Raw genomic sequence first — 27,719 nt, 5'->3', positions numbered from 1 at the left:
TACAAATTTAAATTTACAGCATTCTAATTTAAAAAATAACAGTTTACTATTAATGAATCGTTATAAATTTATCTTCACATTATAATATATTTCAGGTAAAAATTCGCATTCAGAAAAATGTAATTTTACTCAAAGAGAAGCTTTTTTTTTTTAAAATAACAATTTTTTAAAGTTTAATAATTTTTCTTTTTATAAAATATTAAGATTCTTAATAAAATTTAAAAATTACTTTGTATTAAAAATTTTTTTGTTTTGATTTAAAATAAATTTTTGTTCTTAAAATTTTTTAAATAATTTAATAAATAAAAAATTTTAAATATAAATTTTTTCTAAATATATTATACATTTTTTGAAATACAATTAGACCTTGATAATTTATTCCTTTGCTCTTTTTTAATAGCAATATGGAATAATTAAACTTTTTTCTAAAACTTATAAAGTTTTACTAGGTCCGCAAGAGTTTTCTTCTGTAAAAATTCATTTAATGACGGTTTTATTATTTTTTTTAGATTGTCTTCGATTAATTTACTATTGTCATTGAAAATTTTAGTTGCTTTATTATTGATAAGTTTATTAACCATACCAGAGAACAATTTTAATTTTTTTGGACCTAATTTTTTTATCTGGAAAAGTAAATGTTTTTTTTTATATATAGATAACTGTTACTGTGTTATGTATTTATACAATCATTTATATTTAAAAGTATACTATAAACCTGAATTGAGTTTTTGTCTCCTTTTTCACCAACAGAAAGAAAATTGTTAAAATCCTTAATGGATAGGGTCGAATTTTTTTCATTAACGCCTATTGATGCTGTAATGGAATATATAACATTCTTTGCAATAACACTAAAAGAAAAGAGAAAATCTACATTAAATATTATTATGTTTTTTATTCTAAACAATAATATTTTTTAAAACTTTATTATATGATCATTATAGAGAAATTCATCTATTGATTTATGATTGCTCGATTATAGAAAATTTTTTTTTATTAATATTCAATATATTCTTTGTATAGAATTTAGTATTATCATAATTTTGAAGATTTTAAATAAATTAGTAACATTTAATAGAGGTTCCATGAAAATTTCACTTGAAATTTGTTTATAATTTTAATAAAAATTAAACTCAAAAGGATTTTAAAGTTTAAAAAAAAAATAATAATAATCCAACAATCCTGTTTGAATGATTTCCTCTGTAAATAACCTTCTATGTATTGTAAAGATAAGTGTAAAAATAATAATATAATAAATAAATTTATTTAAATTACATTGCATTTCCACTTGCTGAAGCTTTAAAAATCTTCATAAATTTACCATTAGCTAAATTATAATTTAAAATAAGTCCCTCAAGTTTGGGCCATTTCATAGTAAATGCAAGAAGGAAATCTTTTGGTTCGAATGAAATATTGTCTACGTTATAAATAGATAAACCTGTGATATTTATAGCACCAAAAGAAACGTTACCTCTGAAAAAGCGAAATTTTAATTGTTTTTTTTTTTTATTGAAAATATTCTTATTTGAAAATAAATAAATTTTTAAAAAAATCTTTAATCATATTTAATTAAATTCTAAAAATTTGAATTTATATTTATAATAAATAAAAATTCAATGAAATATTTCTTTTATATTTAAAGAAAAGTTTTTTTTTTCTACTGAATAAATAAAAAATTTTAAATTATTTAACATAATTATATAATAAAACCAAATTACCGAAATTGAGGTGTGTTTAAGTTTAAATTTTGCGAATTTATTTGTAATGGATCAATTATAGGCAATTGTAATGATTTATATCCTTCTCTCATTATTTTTTTTAATCCAGTAATTATCTCCTTCGTTTTATAAACAACAGCCGTTTCATTTTTTGCATAATTTTGAACTAAAATTAAATTTTCAATACTTCAATTTGAATAAAAAAAATTAATATACAATAAAAATGACAATATTAATTTTACCATCTTCAACGCTGATTATTGAATTACATTCTAAAATAATTGCCATTGTCAAAAATACCAAAAAATATATCTTCATGTTTTTGAACATTTTTTTATTTTATTTAATTTCCACTTAAACTGAAAAAATTTGAATATTTTCATATATTTAAAAAATAGAAAACTATATTCTTTTAATTCTAGTAAAAATTGAAAAATTCAAAATTAAAAATAATGAATTTTAATTAAATTAAAAATGGGAAATTTTTGTAATTTGTTTAAAATTAAAAATAATACCTATTAATGAAATTTTTTACAATTACTAAAGTTTAATAGAAAATTTATTTATTGCAAAGTAAGTGATATTAGAAGAAGTAAAAAAATAAAAAAGAAATACGATTATATTTTCTTCTCATTTGACGTGCGATGGCACTAAATAAATCTATATTTTATGTTCCTGAAAGTACATACAGTCATATATTTTGCTTGAAAAATTGCTTTGTATTATTTCAAAACCATATTTATGATTCATACACTATATAACGTAAAAGACGTAAATTTTATCAAAAGCATTAAAAGTCAAACAACCGAGACGTATTTCATGTTTAAAATATTATACCTATATCTCTTTTTAATTTTTTCTTTAATATAATTTTTCATCAATTGTATAATAATTTATATAAAAGTGAAAAAATAACTTTTATTATTTCGAAAGAAATATAATTGAATAGAAAAACAAGTTTTATGGCGCACTCACACCTTTTTTGGCTGCCTGCCTGCCTGCAGGTTACCATGGCAACGCACGAGTGTGAGTGAGACAGAAAATTTGAATATTCAAATTTTTAAATTTTCTGTCGCACTCACTCTTATGCGTTGCCATGGTAACCTGCAGGCAGCCAAAAAGGTGTGAGAGCGCCTTTATACTCAAATAAACAGAGTATAAAATTTAAATTTTAAATTTCGAAATTGGTAAATTTTATTTCAACTAATCACGTTAGTTACATAGAATAGTTAGAATTGCCATTGGAGGATATATGTGAGTTTTAAAAATTGCGCGCAGTTGGACACAGTCACGTGATTATTTTAGGCGGAATTTACGTAAACGAATATAACCCCAAATATTGTTGTCTCCGTCAACACGCGTTAAACATGAATTCCAAGTTTTCTTGTTTGATAATTAAAAGGATTTTTCATAATTATTATTATTACAATAGTTATATTGGTTCATTTTAAATATCTAAATTAAATTATTAATTGTGAAATCATAAAACAGTTTCTTTGAGCGATGAGAAATAAAAGTTTATGCACGTTATACTTCACATTTTCTATTCTTCTTGACTTTTACGACTTGACTTATTTTGATAGAAATTTTAAAAAGGTAAGTTTTGGAGTTAATTTGAAAAATGTTTTGCAGTCTAAGAATGATTTATCACTTGAAATATTCATATCTCATTTTTTTTTTTTTTTGTATAACCTACAAAAGTTCAGTTTGCAGTCTTAATTTTTTGTCAAGGGTCAAAAATATTTTGTGAAAAGTAGGTAGGTACTTTTTTAGAGACAAAACATTTCATAAAATTTTACCAGAAGATAATAAGGATTTAAAAATAGAAGTATTGTTTTAGAAATAGTTTTATGTGTTATTAAATCTTGGTACATAATTAAGTATATAATTGACAGTAATAAAAAAAAAATTACACGTCTTATAGTTTTTATGAGCCAAAAGTTTTGAACGTTCAAATGAACGAAATAATTTTTTCAATCTATAAATTATTAAAAATTATAATATCGTGTAAAATAAAACAATAAATTAAACAATTATTAAATTAAATAACTTTTTTTAAATATTTAAAACAATAATTTGTACTAAAATTCGTACTTAAAGAAGTTGCACAAAAAAATTTCGTTCATTTGAACATTCAAAACTTTTGGCTCATTAGTTTTTAAAAAATATATAAAAAAAATTAAATTAAAAACCTAGTTGCAGTAAAAAAATTCTGTATTCAAAACAAAATTTATTTGTCACTATGTTATTTTAATATTTCCTGATTTGAATTTGAAACTCGGAAAATAATTAAAATCACGCAATTTTGCATTCAGTCTAATTATTTTTTAAAATTACTAAATAAAAATAAATTAATAATTTATTCTTTGATATGTAAAATATTCTTTAAAAAATATATATATATCGAAAAGGAAATTTTCTCATAAAAAAATATCGATAAACAAACAATAAACAAATTTTTAATTCAAAATACAGAATTTCTTATTATGAAAATTTGTTATTTTAACACACTTTTTATGAATATAAAACGCAGAAGAATCGTTGAGTAAAATTTATTAAAAATTAAATAATTTTAACTAATAAATATAACAAAAAAAAAAAATTAAATATTAAAATAATTATATAGTTGTTGACATATATAATTTTTTTAGGTAACGATTTACATACAGCGATAATGAAGGAAATATAATAGAGGAGTTTTTACAATTGTGACGCAAAACGACGGGAAAGTTATATATTGGGGGAATCTCAAACTACTCCACACTCATTTCTGCTTTATTTGTCATTTATTCATTTTGATGGGACTTATTAAGGTAGGATTTTAACTTACATTATTAACACGTACAAAAATTTACCAATCGATATTTTCTTATCATATAGAAAAACATAATCATATTGAATTTATAATATTTAATTAATAATCTATTATTATTGTTGAAACAATTCATTTTATTTAATGTTTAAAATTTTCTAAAAATGTTAAAATAAAGAATTTTTATTTTTGAAAATTAAACTTATCCCAAAAGATATATTTTTAAATAAATTTTTATAAATTTGAAAAAAAAATTTAAACCATTAATTCAATTATAGTTTGAAAATTGCCAGGATTTATTTCAAGATTTTAATTTTTACTATCTCATATCTTATTTGGAGGAAACGGAAAAAATATAACATTTCTTTTACTGTTGAAAAAAGTCATGAATTATTTTTTTAAAAAATGACATATGGGTCTCAAGATTATATTTTCAAATAAATATTTTGAAACAGGTATACTTGTATTTTTAATAAATTTTTGCATAAAGATCAATATTTTCATTTGCTTTCAAATTGAAGTTTACTTCTAATATTTGATATTTCAAAATGTTCAAAATTTATTAACAGTACAAGTTTATTTTAAAAAATAGTCTCGCGAGCAACGTGACATTTTTAACAATAAGTAAATTTAAGAATTTATTTAAACAGTGAAATAAAGCCCATATATATTTTTTCCTTTCTTTTTTTTTCTTTCTAAAAAAGATGTGCGGCTATAAAAATATGGAAAACCTCGCCATATGAATGAATGAATTTTTAAAACACAATTTTTACTCTTTTGCTTGATTAATGGCATGAAAAGAACTTTAAATCTATAAAACTTCATTAAAAATAAAAAAAAAAAAAAATGAACGTAAGATTCATTTTTCAAAAATTAAAAATTTTGTTGAATACTTTAAAAAAATTTATATAAATTTTATTCTTCACGAATTTTTTAAAACAATAGCAATAGACGCAATAAGCAAAAAAAAAAAAAATTGGATTGATTCTATTAATATTAATATATTGGAAAATATGTTCTTTTATGTCGATAAAGAAAAATTTATAAAAACATGATATTCTGTGTGTGTGTTAGCCTTAATGAAAAACATTTCTTATATTACAAAAAAAGAAAAACAACTTTTAAAAAACTCATATAAATGGAAATCAAATATATTTTTTAATGAGATTTTTGATATAAAAACAAAATGCTTCAGACACAAACGTACACGGAGAGAAATTTTTTATCAAATATAAATTTGATTTTAAATTAAATAAAAATATATTTGTCTCAGAGAGGAAAATAATTATTTATAAAAAAAAAAAATAAATTTTCTTTTGACACAAATAAAATTTTTTTTTTATTTGCAACAAATAAATATTTACTTAGCTCTGTGACAAATATTTATATATATATATATTTTTTTCTCTGCGTTTATTAATGTCTTTTGGCAAAGATCGATGAAACACCTCCGCGAAAGAGAGAGGGAGATCGTGACCGTCGAATTGATTCTATAATCAAGCATAGCACAAAATATATTTTTCGAGGGTAGTAGGCCGATATCAGAAATCGTGCGATATAGGGGAATTATGATTTGCTCCATTTGTTAAACGATCTTCAGAAAGAGAGAAAGAGATTCCCTTTTTGCAGAGAGAGAGAGAGAGAGAGAGAGAGAGAGAAATCATCTCGAATGCTCTCCCAGTGTAGAGTATATAAAAAAAAAAAAAAAAAATCCCCTCACGCACTTGGTTCTTTAACCCTCCTCCCAGGGAGGCACGCATTGCTTCTTTCCTTTCCCTTCAATGCAAATAAAACCCTCTAGCCCATATTCTCGGGGGGTTATTCTCGTGATCTTTTCATCCCTCACGTAACATCGTCGACTCTTGGCAGCACGTGCACGGATTCTGTGAAGTTCGAATCACCCCGTATATATATATGTATATGTATCACACAAGTGAGAGGGAAAATTTGGTTGTGAGCGAGATGAGAAAACTCGTACCGGCAGGGGGTTTGGTTGGATGTTGAGGGGGTGGGAAAACCAGAGGGGTAGCTCGCTCACCCTTAACCGAAGTCTCTCTCTCTCGGCCAAGCTCAGTGCGGCCTGAACGCTTAGCCGGCCTACGTCGTTGCATGTTATCGTGTTTCTTTGATAACGTGGAATTTAGAAGAAAAAAGAGAAAAAAAAATTAAATAATAATATAAATAAAAATTTGCATTTCTATACTAAATTGTATGTTTCGTGAGGTCTATATTTTAATTGGCCTTTCATTAGCGTGACGGTGAAGGATTTTTTTTTTTCTTGTTACTATATACTTTATACCGGGAGAATATACAAGAATTGACAGTGAACTCTGATCGCTGCAGCGACCCCATGACGAGATAGAGACAAAGCAGACTGGACGTTGGTTATATAGCGGAAGTCATTTGTCAAGAAGTTTTGGATTATAAGGACAAGAGAGAGAAAATAAAGCTCGAGTTCGTAAGTTCTCATTCTAACCAGAGCTGGATTTTGAGGGGGGATTCAAAAAGTTTTTCTATTGACTATACATAACGGGGATCGAGAAAAATAATCAAGACTCGCGACTTAGTGAGGATTACTGTGCGTGATTGGTTTATTACATTTTTTTTTTTAAAAAAAAAAAGGGTAGAAAAGAGTTTTCAATTTTTTTTTTCTTCAAATTTTATAATTATATATGTTTTGAAGAATTTGGAATTTTGAGATGAGTGCTGGTTTTTTCAAAGGGTTATAAGAGGATTTTTTCTGATTATGTGCATGTAGGAAACGTTTCTTGGATTATTATATGAAATTAGTTTGTTTAAAAAAATCTCTATTTGAATGAAACATAAAAATAATTATACAAATATTTATTTTCAAAATTATTAAATAATTATTATTGTGATTTTTTAAAAATTAAAAATGTCAAATAATTTTTCATTTCAATTTTTTAAAATAAATATTTGAATATTATTTTTTATTTATTTAATATTAAAAATATTTTTTCTATAAATAAAAAAAAATAATAATTTTTATAATATTATGAAAAAATTTATTTATGGTTTTCCAATATTTTTTTATATTTTTTATTCTCTTTTTTGATGCAAGAAATTTTAGATTTAACATTAAATAATAATTGTTTAAAACAAAGCTGAAGTACGCAACGTTTATGATAAACGATTTTTAAAGAAATAATTTTTTAAAATGAAAAATTCTATAATTTTTTGCCTAAAAAATATTTTTTTAATAATTTGATTAATGAAAACTACAAGAAATATTTTTTAGGCAAAAAATTATAGAATTTTTCATTTTAGAAAATTATTTCTTTAAAAATCGTTTATCATAAACGTTGCGTACTTCAGCTTCGTTGTTTAAAAGGAAAAAAATTATTTTCTTACATTAAATATAGTCGATCTAATTAAACAAATGTTTATTCGAGTAAAATATCATCTATTCAATGAAATAATAAGTTTTTTTTAATTAAAAAAAAAAAAAAAACAGTTTCGCTTATTCGATTCAAGTTGTTACATTTTTGTCGTCTTCATTTTATTTTTCAAGCACACAAAGTCAGTGAAGTTAAAAAAAAAAAGTTTTTTTTTCTACTCTGGGAAATTAAAAGATAACGAAATTTATTAATAATTAATATATTCTCAAAAGAATATGTTTTTAAGGTACAAATACTTTTTTTTTGTATTTTATATAAATAAATAATAAAAATTCCACTAATATATTGATACTATATATATATGTGTGTATATATGGATGATTTCAAAGAGAATTTTTCTGCAGTTTTACATATATTTGACATAGTCACTTTTCTCGATTCTGGATACATATCTAGTTTATTGAGCTGAAATTGCTCTTTCACTGTGCGACAGATTCGATCATTGAGATGAATAAGAGGCTTTGACCTATACTTTGAATTATTCGAAAATTTCTAAATTGAGCTCACTTTATTGCAAAAGATTATTTTTTTTTCTTTATTTGAAAAAAATAATAAATAAACTGAATATTAAATCACAAAGACCAAAAAATAAATATAAAATATTCAAATAATTAACAAATTTGTTATTATTCAACAATTGGGATTTTGTATTTATTTAAATAATTTTAAAAAATTTATTTTCTAGCAATTGGAAAATAAAAATAAAAAAAAAATAATTAAATTAGCATTCAAATTCTCAGTAATTTAAACCAGTCAAGAAGGGTTACTATGATTGCGGTCTTGCATTTTATGCAAATAGAGAAGAGACATTATTTCATTTAAATGCATTTACTGTGTCATGTTGAGGCTTAAATAATGGCATGCAAAATAAAAGTATCTTATAATGAGGCATTTTAGGAAATTATTATCAAATATTACTATCAATCAATATACACTTTTTACTTACGCTTGTCTATCGCAGAAAACTATTTTTTTTTTTAAGATTTTCTCATTGACAGTGAAAGTGAGAGTGTAAATAAAAGTAAAAACTACATAAAATTAAATGACAACTTTTTTTTTTACTGTTAAGCCGACTAATATTTTACTTATTAATATATAATATTAATAACATTACTATTAGGGTCAGTTGGGGTAAATGGGGATAAAATCGCTATTTTTCACAAATTATGTAAGTTTCTTTCTTTAAAAGGTAATATTTGCGGGTTTATATTTTTTTAAGTTGTTATTTATATTCCCAGGATTAATTTTATGCAGCAGAAAAAAATTTAGATAAGCTATAAACGCATGAAACTGACTGTCCCCATTTACCCCAAAATTTAGAAAATTTCTTAAAATTCGGGGTAAATGGAGACAACATAGTTTCTAAGAAAGTTTTAAGAAAAAAGTTTCCTTAAGTATATTACTGTATTAAGGGATGAAAAAACTTGAAAAAAATTTGTAGTAGATATATAATAGTTGAACCAATTGAATTTTATTTATTTAAAAATTTTTTTTTTCATTTCAGTATTTTGTCTTGCATTTGAAAAAAAACAGACTTAAAAATTATACCAAATTTTTATCTTATTCCTTATAACTCACATAATAGAAATTCACTTGAATTTTTGATTTTTGTTAATTTGGTTAATAATGACAAGCTGTCCCCATTTACCCCAAAAATTTGAAAACTCAGAGTAAATAGGGGACAGCTTGCCATTATTAACCAAATTAACAAAAATCAAAAATTCAAGTGAATTTCTTTTATGGGAGTCATAAGGAATAAGAAAAAAATTTGGTATGATTTTGAAGTCTGTTTTCTTTGAAATACGAGACAAAATACTGAAACAGTTTGACTTTGATTTTCAAGTTTTTATGCATTGAGCGATAACTTTTTTTTATCTTGCTGCCAATTGTCAAGATAAAAGCTTGGCAATACTCTATATCTCTTGCAGGTGATCTGAGGTTAAAATATTGACGTTGAACTTAATTTTAAAATTGTAAATTAAGCTCCAAAACCTCTTGTCCCCATATACCCCCTGTCCCCATTTACCCTAACTGACCCTATATTATTTATAATTCTAATTTAATAAATTTGATCATTACTTTTTATAAGAGAAAAAGCCATTATTTATAATTAGTTTGGTTTGCCATAATATATTGATACTAATAGATGTCAAACATTGTTTTTATCCATATTTATTTGACCCTAATTCAGTGGGTAATTTGTGTGTGTTTTTTTTTTTACAAAATAATGTCTATTTCGTATTTTAATTAAATATAGTTTGACATCCTTGTTTTAGAGATCTATTTCAATTTTTTTTTATATGGGGCAAATTCAATTGAACATTGTGTTTTTAAAATGGCTGACATAATTTACAAAAAAATATAAATAAATAATTCAAATAATAATTATTCGTTATTCAATGATCGAAAATTGGGGATATTTTTTTTTTTAAATTATCTAATTTGCGAAAAAATTGACCGTGGCAAAAAAATGATTTCTTTCTCTTTGCACCTAATTGAAATATTGAAATATAAATTATTAGGCATGATATTAAAATTTATTTTATTCATAATTTATAATATTGACGCATAATTTTCAACACAGCATATTAAATTTAACTTTATATTGTCTATGGGAGAAGTAATTTATTATTTTATTTATTTAAATTTCTTTTTTTTTTTTTTATTACAATGTTTTATTGATTCAGATAATATAATCTTTTTACATGAGGTTATTCGTTCATACGAGGGTATTTATCATTTTAAATTAGTTGAAATATATATATATATATACATTTTTCATTTCGTATTTTTGTGTGCGGGATGAACTAAAAACAAATTTATATATATATTTATATTTATATTAATAAAAGTGACCCAGATACTAAAAAGCTATTCCATCATTCATTTCAGCAAGATAGACTTTTCGTATTTTGAACTTTGACCTTAAAATGACGTACTGCTAAATTTTATTGGATTGAACCCCCTTTTTTTCTAAAAGCTTTCAACATTTTCATCTGATAAAGTTTTTTTTTTTTTTTATTTGAAGTTTAAACTCACCACTATAAAACACTTCACATAAAATAGGTTATGACAAAAGCGTGTGCATCTATATACGAAAAATATTAAAAGATAATCAATAACATTAAAATAAAGAAGAGGTTTTTTTTATCATTTTTGTTTCTGTTTCAAAAATGGTCGTTTTTTTATTTGAAAAATTATTGAATTATTTAATAGAAAAATTTGTTTCCCGATAAAAACTTTAATTAATATTAAGTCAGTTAATTAATTTTTATTGAAATTTACGATTATTTTTAATTTATCATAACAATAATTATAAATAATATTATTTTTATTATTTATCTTTTTTATAATATTATTTTTTCACATAATAATTCTTCATTAAATTTTATTATATGAAGCATTTGACTTTAATTTCTTGATGAAACTTTTCTTTTCTGAGTGTAAAAGCATGAATGTCACAATTCCAGAAATACTCGTGACCTTTTCTTTCCATTTGTAAAAATTGGTTTTGTTGTGTTAACATTACACCTATTTGATTCTATATCACGTGTATCCAATTTTCTTCTAATTAAAAAAAAAAAATCGTAACAATAACGATATTTATGTGCGTGGGATAATAAAAATTTTCTTTGAAAAACACACACAAATAGAGATTCGTCTTTTAGAAAAAGAAAAAAAAATTGATTCTAATGAGTCTGTAAATAATGGAATTTCCCTTGAAAACTCTATAACTTCATTGGACTAATTTCGTTCGTTATGCGCTTTCAATCAAGTTCGTTAGTTGGACCATTCGTTATTTCAGACCTAAAAAGAATATTTAGAATCACTTGATTGACACTTTTCTGAACTAATACGCTTTTCATATCGAAATTTCAATAAAAGATTTTTGATATCGTATGTCTGTCTATATACATATATGCGTGTTCTAAATTAATCTATCGTGCAATTGATGATGAGTTGAATTAATTATTTTCATTGTCAAGAATGACGAATTGTATATATATATATATAAATATAAAAGATTTTATTTATTTTATTCATTAAAAATTGATGCGATGGGTATAATAGCCCTTGGGAGGGTATAATTACCTCGGTTGACGGTAATTTTATATTTTCAAATAATTCATTTTTTATCGGACAATTATTTTTTTTTTAAATTTGTTAAATGAAAAATTATTATTTTTTCTTCAATTAATATAGAAATTTTTTTACGCGTCTCTCATTTGATAGAGTCGCATAATTATCCCATAAAAATTATTAGTTAGACTTTTCATTTTCAACAGTTTTATTAGATATATGTAATTATTTTTTAAATGAGTTTTTATTTTTCGAATTATTACGGAATTTCTTTTTAAATGAATTTTTAATTAACAGAATTTTAATTCAACTGAATTTTAAGTGATTCAAATTTTTAAATGTCAAAATTTCTAATTTACTAAATCTTCAATTGTCTGAATTTTTGTTTGCATATTGAAAAAATGTTCAATTAACTTGACTAATGAAAACTTATGATAAATATTAAGTATGAAGTTAATTGAATATAGTAATTTTTCGTTTGGGCAAATGCTGCACCAAAATTTTTTCAGTGCACGAATTTGTTATTTGAAAGAATTTTTAACTTGTCGAAGCTTCATTTTTTCCGAATTTGCAAATAACCAAATAAAAAAATAGAGAGAAAGATTTTGGCTCGATTTTTAAAATTAACCAATGAGAAATTATTTAGAATTCAGTTGAATGAGAATTATGCTAAATTAAAATTCGGTTAAATTAGAATTATTTTAAATAAAAAAAAGAGAATTTATATAAGATAAAAATTTTGCCAAATAAAAATTCGTTACCTAAATATTCTATAAAGTAAACAGTTTTTTAAAAAAAAATTCTGCCAAATGCCAACTGAAAAAATGAAAATTCCTCTAAAAAATAATTACAATCTAATAAAATATTCTTGATAATGAAAATTCTAACTAATGATTTTTATGAAATAATTGTGCGCAACCTCTGGTAATGTCATAATATACAGAAGACACAAGGTATGTGGTTCAGAAAAAAATGAGGAAGTTTTTTTTTTTTGTGTAAGCACAAAATCGTATAGGACGCACTGAAAAAAAACTTTATTTGATTCAAATAATTAGTTACTTGACTATATTATCAAATAAATATTTAATTGAACCAAATAATTTTTATTTGATTTAACCCCTTCGCAGTCTAGTAGAAAAATCGTTTATGGATCCAAAACGGTCCAAAAAAAAACAGTTTCCCAACAAATATCATATCATTGTATTAAAAGTTTTTGGGGTCGCTGAATTCAAATTTAAGGTCAGACATAAAAAATTCAAAATGGCGGACCCAATATGGCGGAAAAATTTATAATTGATTCAATTCGTTCAAAATTCGGTACTTGGGGGTTTTTCGGTCGCTGAATCCGAATTTGAGGTCAAATTGGGATTCAGCGACCCCAAAAACACCCGAAAACCAAAAATTTTGAACGAATTGAATCAAATTAAAATTTTTCCGTCATTTTGGGTCCGCCGTTTTTAATTTTTTAAATCTGACCTCAAATTTGAATTCAGCGACCTCAAAAACCCCCAAAAACCAAATTTTGAACGAATCAAATCAATTTTAATTTTTCCGTCATATTGAGTCCGCCATTTTGAATTTTTAGGGTTTCGTGGCCCAGGTCCGAAAGCCTTATAGTGTCGCTTTGGCGTCCGTCCGTCCGTCCGTCGTACACTCGTGTGGTTTCCATGGCAACCGTTTCCATAGCAACTATTACCATGGCAACCGTTACCATGGAAACCGTTTCCATAGCAACCGTTACCATGGCAACCGTTTCGTTGACAACCATTATTATAGCAACCATAGCAATTCACAAATAATGTAATTATAAATTATTTATTATGTACAAATAACTTTTGATCTGAATTTAAAAAGCCACGAAACCCTAGATGTAAGCCTTTAAGGAACTATTTTTATACAAATCTAGTTAATTTTTAAATTTTTTGGACGCCATATTATGTCCGCCATTATGAATTTTTTAAATCTGACCTCAAATTCGAATTCAGCGACCCCGAAAACCTTAGTATATTCAATATTATTCAATATTATTATATAATAATATTATAATAATATTATTTCCGTTGGATGGATTGTTCATTTGTCAGTAGGGCAATTTAAAAACGTAATTGCATAGTGAAGCATTATATTACACTCCTATTGATTTCACTCGAGTTTCATTATAATATGCTGCGTATGGCTACCAATCAGTCCGAAACAATAGAATTTGTCTAAAGAATGAATTAATACTAATTAAATTATCCACAATATCCATTTAAACGTGGATTCGTTGGTAGTTGAAACAATTGAATAGAATCAAGCAGCAACCTGTCGCACAATACCTTGCAATCCCTGTGTCTCTTTTCATCAATTTCAATGTACTTTTAATGAAAGGTCTATTTCATCAAAATACTTTAACTCTTTATTTCAAGAACATGTGATATACGTTATAACGTTGCCCCATTCAATTTAAATTGTCGGCTTTTTGTTTTTTTTTTTTTAAACTAAAACAAAAGTACAGTAAGAACCCGTTTATCCGGACTAATAGATGCAGGCAGTTGTCCGGATATGCGAAAATCTGAATAATCGAAATTACAAATCACACAAATTTTCTTTATATAAACTTTGGTATGTATTTATTTACAAACATTGAAAAAAAGAAATTTTTCAATACTATATAAATAAATTAAATATTTAGTTAAAATTATTTTAGAAAAGTTTGCATAAATATTTTTTAAAAATTTTTAAATAAAAACGAAACGGTTCGTGTGAAAATATAAAATTTACATATATACATATTAGGACAATTATAGGCATACATTAAAATGCCTATAATCATTGAGGAAAAAAAATGAAATGAAAATTTGTCCAGATAATCGAAAATTCGGTTGATTGAGGTCCGGATAAACGAGTTTCTACTGTATAGTCAAAGGACCCCGCACTAAATACACAGAAAATGGCTTACGGTTAAATTTGGCTATATTTTGAGAATTTTTAGTTGAAAGTGTGTCCTGATTGAAAAAAAATTGTCCGAAGGTCACTGAATAAATAGTTTAGCTAAAAAAAATGTCGAAACAACGCTACGCCTAATGAAATTACGTATCTAAGTGGGCAAATTACTTGTTCGAAAGTGAATATTATAAAAAACTATTATTAAAAAAATTAATTCATTGACCTCTGGACAATTTGTTTTTCATCAGAACACTTTCAACTAAAAATTCTCAAAATATAGCAAAATTTAACCTAAGCCATTTTCTATGTATTTAGTGCGGGGTCCTTTTTTTGGAAATGACGTGAAAAATGTAATTAATTGATTATTAATTTATTTCGGGTTTTAAAGCAATTTTGTTTAAATTAAAAATTTTTATTTTAATAGTTTTAAAGGAATTTAAAGGACCCCGCAGAAAATGCATTGATTTTGGTTCTCGGTCAAAATGGCTGGTTTTTGGATATGTTGTAGTTTTAGTAATTCTGAATAAATATTTCCTCTAGCAAAATTAAAAAAAAAATGATAACTTTTAATGTTATCAGCCATAAAAGGTTGAAAACTCGTGCGGTATGGTTCATATAAAAACATACAACAAAAACGAAAAAAACAGATACAAGTTCTTTTTGTTATTATCGTTGGATGGATGGATGAATGGATGAATGAATGAATTATTCATTTAATTAATGAGTGAATCACGGAATGAATAGATGGATTGATGAATGGATGGATGGATGGATGGATGGATGGGTGGATGGAAGACTACATGGTTTCAGACTACCTTGCATGATTGTATGATGATTGTAAATCAGATCTGCAGCTAGAGAGATCAGATAGGCAATTAGACAAATAGGCAATACAGTGATAGATAAGTAGTTTATCAAACAAAATAGAAACCAAAGCATGTAGCCAAATGGATAGATAGATTCGCAGGCAGGAAGATAATCAGTTAAAAAATAAACAGAAAAACCGATTATCCATCCATCCATCTATTTATTCTGTGATTCACTCATTAATTAAATGAATAATTCATTTATTTATTTATTCATCCATCCATCTTTTCATTCATTCCGTGATTCACTCATTAATTAAGTGAATAATTAATTGATTAATTCATTCATTCATTCATTCATTTATTCATTCATTCATCCATCGAACCATCCACCCATTCATCCATCCATCCAACGATAATAACAAAAAGAACTTGTATCTGTTTTTTTTTCGTTCTTGTTGCATGTTTTTATATGAACCATACCGCACGAGTTTTCAACCATTTATGGCTGATAACATTAAAAGTTATCATTTTTTTGAATTTTGATAGAGGAAACATTTATTCAGAATTACTAAAACTACAACATATCCAAAAACCAGCCATTTTGACCGAGAACCAACATCAATGCATTTTGTGCGGGGTCCTTTGAGGAATTAAAGGCATTTTTTTAATATGAGACTTAAGAGTGATTAAAATAAATTAAATATTATAATTACAATGATTAGGGGAGACCGGGGGCTATTTGGCGCAAGGGTTGCTTGGCGCACTTGAGTTTATTCAAAAGTGTTAAGTTACAATTATTTTTCTCTTTATTCTGCTTAAAGTACTTGATGAACTGTAAGTTTGTACAAAATTTCATTAATATTCATTAATTATTGTGGAGTATAGATTAAAATAACTGATTTTGGCACTCAAAAGTAATTTTTTAACCTCTTCATTTTTTTGTGATATCTTTTTAAAAAATTAATTTTAGAAGAGCTCAAATATTAAGTTTTGAGCTCTATACATTTGTTATTAAGAAACAAAAAAATTTTTTTCATTTATATTAACAGTTTTTATAAAAAATTAATAAATATTTTAAAAGTACATTCGGGGTTAGGTGGCGCGGTTATCTGAAAATTTCGTTAAATATTAATAAAATGAAGTTGATTATATGAAATTTACACATTAATAAGCACCAATAATAATCCTATTCAAAAAATATAACCGAATAATGGTTTTTAAATATTCACAGCGTTATTATAAAAAAAATATATATATTTTATGGTAATTTTACGATTTCATTTAATTTAAATGAAATTTTCTAATTTTTAAATTTAAAATAATTTTATTGTAAAATTACAGTACAAGACTTATTTTGTTAAGTTTTATATTATTTAAACTTTAAATCATATAATTTAATTTTAATTTCACTCCTGAAATTCGCTTTGCACAGCTTCAAATAAAGTGGTATAAAAATAAAAGTATTAAATATATTTCAACTTTCTTTTTTTTAAATTAAAGCTGATATGTTACAAATAGTTTTCTATACATTAACTTTTTAAAAAAAGCAAAAATGAGTGAGTTACACAACAAAAAGTAAAAAGTGCGCCAAGTAACCCCGGTCTCCCCTAATTATGTATACTTCATCAAGTATTTATTTTATTTATAGAAGATGCATTATATTATTTATTTTTGCTGTGTTGATAATTTTAATAGATTAATTATACAGTTTAACATGGTAGTTATGTAGCAAGTGTTAGAGTGACATTTATGATTCATATACTGTGAATGCTATCACAGAACGCAATCTTCTAAATAATGATTGATTACCTTCTTTAAACAATATAAACTTTCATAATTTTCAATGTTCTGCATTTTTATTATAAAATACTGCTTCACGTATCAAAAAAAAAAGAAAATTAATATCATAAAAAATATTTCATTCACTTGTATGTATTTATTTTTTATTGCATTAATAATTTTTAACATTTTATGGACCAAAAAAAAAAGAATTTGTTCATTTGAACGTTCAGAACTTTAGAAAACTCTACCAAATTCTAAATATATAAATAAGGTTTACATATATCGAAAAAATATGATTTTTGATGTAACAAACTTAAATAAAAATTTTGTTTTTGTTGACTAAATGAATTTTATGCATTTGGACTTTAAATGAACCAAGTTTTTATTTGAATTAACTAAACTTTTTAATTGTGTTAAACAAAATAGGTTAATTATACTAAAAAAAAAAAAATTTATTTGATTCAAATACTCGATTACTTGACTATTGTCAAATAAATATTTACTTGAACCAAATCATTTTTATTCCAATCAAATAAATTGTATTTAAAACAATAATTTATGTATTTAAAATAAATTCCATTTAATTGATTCAAATAATAATTATTTGATACAAATAAATGTTTATTTGATAATATAGTTAAATAATCGAGTATTTGAATCAAATAACTGTTTTCATTTTTCAGTATTAATATGAAAATATAGTCAAAATTGTACTGAAAATACTTTAATAGAATTTTCACTGGAAACCAGTGGAATTATTACTAATTTAACCGATTAAATCTGTTTTACCGATTGCTGATATATGAATATGAAAAATATTATTAATTTTTTAAATTATTTTCAAACAATTGAATGAATATGTGAAAAATATTTGCGTGTTTTATTATATTGTTTTAATATATAAAAGTAAAAGAATTATTAATTGGAATTATAAAAATATAAATGTTTAAATAGAAAATGCAACGAAATTGCATTGAATAGAAGTTTAATAAAAAATCACGTGATTCTCACTCATCGCGAGCACGACTGGTACGAGTGGCGGATGAATATAATAATAGTAATAATACGATGAAATTCTATAAATGGATTTATTGGCAAACTAAGATGGAGCTTTATTTCTGGACTGACCCACGAATATACAATCGACTGGTTCATTTGCCAGTAACTTATGTAGAGATTCGTGCATATTCAGTCTGACTCTTTTTCCAATATTCTAAATTCTCTGATTTTTCGGTTGAATTTTTTATATTACTTATAATATTTTCATTGCTCTATTCTCATCGAAATCAAGATAATGAAAATGTGATACTTTCACTTTGTTATTTTCATTTCAAATAAAATATTTCATATTTCTATGTGAGTGCAAAATAATTTGCATATATATACCCAGTTTAAAATCATGAGCATTTTTTTTTATATATATATATATATTGAAATTTTATTTTAATATTGCTTTTACATAATTTAATATTATATTATTGCATTGTGTTGGTTAGAATGTTCGACTGTATTTTTTTTTATTATATTTCAATGTTATCTGACCCCAAAAATTCAAAAATAATAAAGCAATGAATAGGTACAGAAAGCAATATTTTATAATAAAAATTTGAAGTTAAAAAAGTAGTCAATAAATTTTTCATTTATTTTAACTTTCAGAACTTCAGGCATTTGTGTAAAAAATAAAAAACATGATTTTTTTTAAAAATAATTTTACTGTTTTACTTTATATTTTATATATAACGAAAATTACATGATCATGAAATACACTTCATATAATTTTTTTTTCTTTGCTCATCACTGAATTAATTAATGATATTTATGACCTATATTTCTTTGAGTTCGAATTACCTTTTTATAAACAGTCATTCGATAGTGAAACCATACAAAAATATAATTAATTATCTTTTTAGAATACGTTATTTTACGTTATAAAAGTATTCCTTTTTATGACAATCAATTTAGATTACAAATTCAATTAATTAATTAATTTCATTCTAGTTAAATGAGAACTCGATACATTATAAAACTTTTAATTAATTTATTTTGTTTATATATGATAATTGTTTATTACAATTGTAATATTATATTCAATCTTACATGATATAGTAAACAGTTTGTTTTACACTAATTAATAATAAATACAATTAATAATAATAATAATCAACTTTTACTTTCTAAATCTGAATTAGTAAAAATGTTTACCAATTTGAATTAGTGACTCACTTTTTGCTTCTCAATTAGTAAAATTCTACTAATTATTAGTAACTTTTACTAACAATTAGTAAAAATTTTCCTTACTCAGAAGCAAAAAGTGAGTCACTAATTCAAATTAGTAAACATTTTTACTAATTCAGATTTAGAGAGTAAATAAAATTCAAAAATAACAAAAATTCAGATAGAATTTTAAATAGGTACTTTACTAATTTAATAATTTTTTTTTTTAATAAATTTAAATGAAAAACATCAGAACGAGCAAACTGTTATTAATTAAAAATGTTATAAACATTTATTTATTATTTTTTTTATAAGAATATACGGGCTGAGAATGCCCAATCATACATAAGTACTAGAGAAATATGAAAAAATGAACGTAAAGAACATTTTATATTGAAAATGAAAAAAGAAAAAATAAAATACAAAAGTTCTTAAGGTGAGAGAGAGAGAGAGAGAGAGAGATGGTTAATCAATAAAATTACAATCCTTTAAAAATAAACGTTTGTCAAAAAATCTTATTTATTTTTTTGACATTTATAATTGAAATTTAAAAAAAAAATTCAAAATAAAAAATAAATTTATATAATTTCTTAAAAATTGAACAATTGTTTTGCCTTAATAATTTATTTTAAAAGTTCATTTCGAATAATCAAACATTAACTCGTATGGATTTTATAAATATTTTTCACAAAACTAGAATTTTAAATTTGATACAAACTTTGATAACAAAGAATAAATTTGCAATTCAAAATACTACAAAAAAAATTGCAAAAAAGTTTTAATGTATTCAAAAAGAAATCTAAAAGAAAAGTATTAAAAAAATAGACAAAATATAAAAAAATGTCAAATATTTTTTTACTCACTTTTGACAATGGTTCCTTAATGATTAGTGGTCGACTTATGATTCGTGTAAACTTTGCTTCTGTATTTATATCTCAATAGCGATAAAATAGAAATCGTTAAAAAAAAATTAATAATCTTTGCACTAGAAATTTCAAGGTTCCACATGTCCTCAGAAATGTTAAAATTTAGCGGTAATAAAAAATATCTAAAAAACACTATCACAGCTATATAATATTGAAGACCATCGGAACTAAAAGTTGAAGCGCATTTTCTTTATGTCCTGATAGCCGTGAAAATAAACAATTACATTGACATAGTTTTTTTTTTTACTACTAACACACGTTTTTTCATATTTATTCGCTAATAAACATTTATACATTTTTTTCAGATAAATTTTCATTTTTTTGCTTACGTCTTTTGGGAAAAAAATATATATATCAAGCGTATTTTTATTATTATATGTTGTACTATTTTTTCTAAATTTTATAATTTATAATATTCCTAATTTCTAAATTTCTATAATTATAGTGAAATAACTAAATTATTTTAAACTAAACTATAATTAACTTATTAACTAACGATATAATGTTTATTGAAACAATTTGTATAATTTTTAAATTTCATTAAACATTTAATATAAAATTTTTTGTTTAGACAAAAAAATTTATATGAATCTTTTATTCAGCCTCTCTGGGCACTTGCTCATGATTACCATCTTCAATTTAATTTTGTTCGCTGACACATGAAGGTCGCGAAAAACCGTGAGATGCTATTGCGAACTGGCTACAAAGAAATTCATAGCTTCATAAAAGTTTTATACTTTTTTTTTCTTTTTTTTATACTACTTCTTTTCTAAATGAAAATTTGTCAAGTTTTGTTCTTAAAGAATTCGTAGAAAATTTTAAATTTCCAATTAAGGGGACTTTCTGGTTTAGAATTGACAAAAAAGGAAGGTTTTAAAACTTTTATTGTAAGAACAGTATTAAAGAAATGGGGACCATTATATGTAAAGCTGAGCCCAGAGGGCAGCACCATAGCAAGATCGTGGAGCGCCAAATTTTTGATTTCGGTTAAAATGACATTTGATTTTCTTCTTGTTTTGATAAAATAAAAACATGAGTAACGAGATAAATAAATATTTTTCTTGGTCGTGTGTACAATTGAAAAACGAATTACGTAAGCGAGGACTTCGTCTTACAGGAAAAAAGAAAGTTTTACAAGAAAGGTATGTATAAAATAAAATAATACATCTAAGAAAATGTGTAAATATATGCAAGTGTAATCATAAATAGAAATCTTTCTCACATAAAGTTTCAATAAATTGTGTTTAATTTGTCTTAAAATATTAATATTGTTGTTTAAATACATTTAAAAGTATTATAAAAACTCCGAGTCTTGTAAAAACAAAATAAAAAAATTGAGGTTATGTTGTCTAATGAAATAAAAACAATTACTTATTTGCATATTGAATATTAGAAATATTGTAATTATATTGTAATTTTTAAATGATTAATAAGTAAATTTTGTTTGTTTTTTATATTTTTCACAATATAGTAATGATTGAAAAAGAATAAAATCAAATTAAATAAATATTTCATAAAATACAAATAAAATTTGAATATATACGACAAACATATTACTGTCCATTAAAAAGTAAGTAAGTAAATAAGTAAGTAAGTAAGTAAGTAAATAAGTAAGTAAGTAAGTAAGTAACTAACTAATTACAACGCTGTCTGAAAATTGACGATAATGACTGGCAATAACAGACAACAGCTGACCGTATCAGTTTGTCTCCTAAAATCTTTAAACAGTTACCCACACTTTATTATAACCACAATTTCTTATTAAATGATTTTATTCGTCTTTTAAGTGAACAAAAACATTTTATAATATGTTTATTAAATATCATGGAATAAACTCGATTTGAAATTTAGCGCTCTACGATCTTGCAGTGATGCTGCCCTCTGCTGGCCAAGTTTGGCCGTGAGGATCCCCATTGTAAAAACTATTTTTGGACATTGTAGCACATTGCGTAGAGAAAATTTAAAAAATATGTTTGAGTGTATTTAGTTCAATTTCATAGCTGTAGGTGGTGTCTTCCAAAAGATACCTTTTTTTGGTACGTTAGATTCCGGGCAACCTGTAATACATAAATTCAAGTTCCAAACGGGAATCTCTTTATAAGGATTTATTCTTGTGCCTAAACCTCAAAAATGATTTTTTTTAAAGGTTTTTTTATTTTTTATGTACATTTTTCTCAAAAACTCGCAAAAACGCCGTGTTTTTGGGTCAATTTACCTCCATATAAAAACACAGGGGGTAGAAATATGAGTTTTTAGAGGTTTAGTCACTAGTTTTTTAAATAAAGAATCGAAAAATTTTTGGGATTTCAAAATCGGTTCGGTAGATTTCGAGAAAAGCTCTGTACCAGTTTGAAAAATGAGTTTTCGAGAAAAACGCGTTCAAAGTTTTCATAACATAATTCATTGAGTCATGAATATCAAACAACTTTTTATTACAACAGAACTTCGTATCCCGCTGTTTTTGGGGTCGCTGATTACGAATTTGATGTCCGTTTTGGAAAATACAAAATGGCGAATCCAATATGGCGGACGAAAAAAAATTCAACCGGATTTGCTTAAAACTTGTTACTCGGGGGTTTTTGGGATCGCTGATTACGAATTTAATGTCCGTTTTTGAAAATTCAAACTGGCGGATCCAATATGGCGGACGAAAAAATAAAAATTCAACCGGATTTGATTAAAACTTGATACATATTGAAGAAACATCCATAAAACTCAGAAACACTCTTACTCCATTAAATCAAAATCCAATTAGAATTTAGGATATATACACTAAAAAAATGCTATTGAATTTAAAGCATATGCTATTGCGAGCTATCAAAAGAAGATAATGTTAAATTAATAGCATATATGAACAATTCGACAGTATTACTTTCAAAATTGATAATGAAGTATTTGATTCAAACGCAATGCTTTAAAATTTTGAACATATGCTATTCATTCAACAATATCTGCTTTTGGCAGCCCGCAATAGCATATCTTTAGATTCTATAGCATTTTTTTTTCAGTGTATATGTATTTAAAACGTTCCCAGAACGTTAATGTTTTGTGCCTATATTCATAACTAGCAATCTCAAAAGGCCACAAGTAACCATTTTCAACTAAATCTAATTAATTTCTTAATCTTTGTCCGCCATATTGGATCCGCCATTTTGTATTTTAAAAAACTGACATCAAATTCGTAATCAGCGACCTCAAAAACCCTCGAGTAACATGTTTCAAGCTAATATCAATAAAAGAGGAACACCAAATATGTAAATAAGATAACTGTAGATTGTTGTTGAAATACATACCGTCATAAATATTGTTATAACTTTTGTTTTTGTACATATTTTTTAAAAAACGATTTGGGACAGTAATTCTATGATACTATGGAACATTTTTAAGCAAAAAAAAAATCGATTTTTTTGAAATTCTAAACCAGAAAGTCCCCTTAAAATTACATTTATATTTTTTTTTCTCAGTAAAAATCACTAATTTTTTACAATTTAAAACTCTAATTATTGAATACCTGTATTCAATCTATAGTTGTCTCGATTAGAGTTCCGCTTTGTAATTTAGGTACATACATTACACTGGTCGACAAAATTTAGGTTTTTTTTTGCCACAAGAGTAAACGATGGTGATTCTTATAGGATTTTTGACGTAGATTTCGAATCTGTAAATGAAATTGTCCCATCACGTCTCAATTTTGAGAAAAACGGGCTCAAAGTGTCAAAAAATCGCATTTTTGGCACTTTTTGAAGCACTATAAAAAAAGAACGCGACGTGATAAACGGCTCAAATATGGCTTAAATAAGAACTAGTACCCTCAACTTTAACCTCCAGAAGCAAAAAACCATGTACCAATAACTCAAAATTGTGGGCAACATTTTTTTACCGCGTGCGCGTCCAGCAGATATTGTTCCCACGATAAAATGAAATAAATTGCTGAAAACGTCGTCAAAGACACAAGATCGATTTAAATTAACTTCAAATTGGTTACTCGGGGGTTTTCGGGGTCGCTGATTACGAATCTGATGTTAGTTTTTAAAAATCCAATATGGCGGACGATTTTTGGAATAACTTAACATATTAGTCTGAAAATCGTTACGCGGGGGTTTTCGGGGTTGTTGATTACGAATCTGATGCTTAAAGATTTTATGGTTTTTTATTAAATTGAGTATATAAAAAGTTTTGAGATTGCAAATTATGAATTTGACTTAAAAATTTTTAAATACAAGATAGCGAATCGAATTTGGCGAGCGAATTTTTAAATAGTTCTTGATTTTCGCAGACTTTAGTAATTTTAGTAATTATTTTCATGCCTCCACGTCATTTATAAGAGGAAACAGTTTTTTTTAATAAAAAATGGTTACTAGGTTTAAAATAAATTTAATTAATTTTTGTTATATTGTCAAACAGATTTAATTAATACGGCGTGAAAATGAAAACAACAGAAAACATCAAGCTTCATTTTTAACGTCTACTTTTTTCGTCCACAAAAAATTAGAAACAAACTGACAGCGAGCTCATCAATTGAACTCCTTGAAAATGTAAAAGAAATAAAATTAAAATCCTTAATGGTGCAAAATAAACGAAACGTCACATTTTTATCTCAATAAAGTTTTTTTTATATTGGATTAGTAAAAAGAAGGTTCATGTAACTGCGTAAAAAAGAAAAAATTAAATTATTCATTAAATAACTCCTTTCAAAAAAATTTGTAGTAATTTAATAGTCAAGCCATGTTAGTTCCGCCATATTGGATTCTGAAAAACTAACATCGGATTCCTATTCAGCGACCCCGAAAACCCCCAAGTAACGATTTTCAGACTAATATGTTAAGTTAATCCAAAAATCGTCCGCCATATTGGATTTTTTAAAACTAACATCAGATTCGTAATCAGCGACCCCGAAAACCCCCAAGTAACGATTTTCAGACTAATATGTTAAGTTATTCCAAAAATCGTCCGCCATATTGGATCCGCCATATTGGATTTTTAAAAACTAACATCAGATTCGTAATCAGCGACCCCGAAAACCCCCGAGTAACCAGTTTGAAGTTAATTTAAATCGATCTTGTGTCTTTGACGACGTTTTCAGCAATTTATTTCATTTTATCGTGGGAACAATATCTGTTGGACGCGCACGCGGTAAAAAAATGTTGCCCACAATTTTGAGTTCTTGGTACATGGTTTTTTGCTTTTGGAGGTTAAAGTTGAGGGTACTAGCTCTTATTTAAGCCATATTTGAGCCGTTTATCACGTCGCGTTCTTTTTTTATAGTGCTTCAAAAAGTGCCAAAAATGCGATTTTTTGACACTTTCAGACAGTTTTTCTCAAAATTGAGACGTGATGGGACAATTTCATTTACAGATTCGTAATCTACGTCAAAAATCCTATAAGAATCACCATCGTTTAATCTTGTGGCAAAATTTTGTCGAACTGTGTTATTTTATCTGTGTTTAATAATTTTCAACATTTTCAAGTATTATTGACCATTTTTTAGAAAAAAAAATTGTTTTTTTGTTTCCTTTTGCTATTTTGTATTACCTCTTTCTCTCTAATAGTTATACTAGTGAACTTTCTCAAGGAAAATGTTTTTGCAGCCAAGAAAATTAAAAAAAAAAGTCTTGATTACTTTCTGTGTTTTGTTTCTTCTTATTATAATTTATATTTTTCTCTATTCACGTAAAAATGGTTAATTTCTAAATCTTCTCAAGTAAACTCTGATATGTAGATATAACCACCAAAAATATTATCAAAAATTTTATTTAAAAAATACGAAAATTATTCTTAAGTATTAAAGGAATGATACCTATATATCATTTTATTGCATCCTACAAATCTAAAGACAAGAAGTGAAATTGGCGTGATGAAGAATAAAGAAACGATGATGCCAGAGACAAAAAAAAGAGAGAAATAGAGAGGAAGTTATAGTAGCCCCAACGGTGATTATTCTTCTTTAGTTTCCGGCATTCGCCCTACACTGCATTGCGGCTGCGGCAATGTACTGCCAAGAAGTTGTTACAGACTTTTTAGCAGTGCAAAAAAATATTCCTCTAATTAAACCTACCATCCAATACCTTATGATGAAATTCTGTCACAAAGTTTAATATTAAATTCAACTTAAGAGGCATTGTCTCCTTTTGTTGCGTCGACGTTTCGCAACTGTATAGAATTAAGCATATTGTCTAAAAACTATATATATATATATATATTTATATTGTAACATTAAATTTATTTTATTTATTGATTTTTTTTAGTATCATATTTTTAAGATAATCAACGTTAGCTCCATTTTTTAATTATTATTAATTATGCCAAGACACCAAGTTATTTTATGGAAAATAACTAAACTAAAAAAATTAGTTCAATAACCCGAAAAGTAATTTTATAATTCTAATTAGGAAAAACTAAACCAGCTCAAGAATTCCATTTTTACTTAACAGCAACAATAGACCGCTGAGAGAGGGGGGATAAGGAGAAACACCATTAATAAGACAAAATTTAACAATAACACTATTTATTAATATTTACTTTAATTTTGAAAGGTTAAATTATTAAAAGTAGAAAAAGGCCTATTTAACAAGATTTTATATTTATTTGGTTAATTTGTAATAAATAATGAGATCGACTCGTTATTAATTTTACATTTTTAAATTTAGTTTCACAAAAATAAAAAAAAGTAGAGGAAAAACACAACCACACTGTACTGACACCAGGATGAGAATGAAAGTAAAAAATGGCTGACGAGTAAAATTCGAAAGCGTTGCTAAACAGCAGCCTCTCTTCTCGGTGTCATTCAGATTTGTAATTAATTTCAATATAGTATTTGATCCACGATCGATAACCGATATGCGACCATCGGTAACGTAGATTTCTACACTATCCGATGTTAAATGATTTATGCGAGAAGTCCATTGGAAATTGACTGCCAGTATTGATTTGACAGATCGTCAACAAAACAGCAATTTCGTCTTCCTAGTGTTCTTGAATATTCGGGACTCTCATCCAAATATATACACCAGGAAGCTCTTCCCTTGGTGACTTCT

At 25.2% G+C, this 27,719-nt stretch overlaps 2 protein-coding genes across 5 annotated transcripts in view; one reads left to right on the top strand and one right to left on the bottom strand.

Annotated features, from left to right (window-relative positions):
* Nucleotides 1-261: 261 nt before the first annotated feature.
* Nucleotides 262-20,747, bottom strand: LOC127276828 (uncharacterized). Its single transcript, XM_051297497.1, has 6 exons — nucleotides 20,623-20,747; nucleotides 1,958-2,074; nucleotides 1,716-1,881; nucleotides 1,273-1,470; nucleotides 716-848; nucleotides 262-623 (listed from the first exon to the last, which is right to left on the bottom strand). The coding sequence occupies exons 2-6, from the start codon at nucleotides 2,043-2,045 to the stop codon at nucleotides 426-428; spliced, it is 783 nt and encodes a 260-aa protein (XP_051153454.1). The 5' UTR covers nucleotides 2,046-2,074; nucleotides 20,623-20,747; the 3' UTR covers nucleotides 262-425.
* The window catches only part of LOC127276826 (acetylcholinesterase-like), a 105,387-nt gene continuing 80,570 nt past the window's right edge, over nucleotides 2,903-27,719 (top strand). Inside the window, exons 1-2 of one of the 4 annotated variants that reach the window (XM_051297492.1) lie at nucleotides 2,903-3,311; nucleotides 4,367-4,528. The gene's annotated coding sequence lies outside the window, so the exon portion shown is untranslated. Of the gene's footprint in view, nucleotides 3,312-4,366; nucleotides 4,529-6,229; nucleotides 6,986-7,017; nucleotides 7,106-27,719 lie in introns of those variants that run through there. The other 3 variants (XM_051297491.1, XM_051297490.1, XM_051297493.1) reach the window with 3 other exon arrangements.

This window comes from Leptopilina boulardi, unplaced genomic scaffold (assembly GCF_019393585.1).
Source record: "Leptopilina boulardi isolate dan_hultmark-lab unplaced genomic scaffold, ZJU_Lbou_2.1 LbouV2_154, whole genome shotgun sequence".
NCBI classification, from domain to species: domain Eukaryota; kingdom Metazoa; phylum Arthropoda; class Insecta; order Hymenoptera; family Figitidae; genus Leptopilina; species Leptopilina boulardi.
This window is presented reverse-complemented; position numbering and strand designations above follow the sequence as displayed.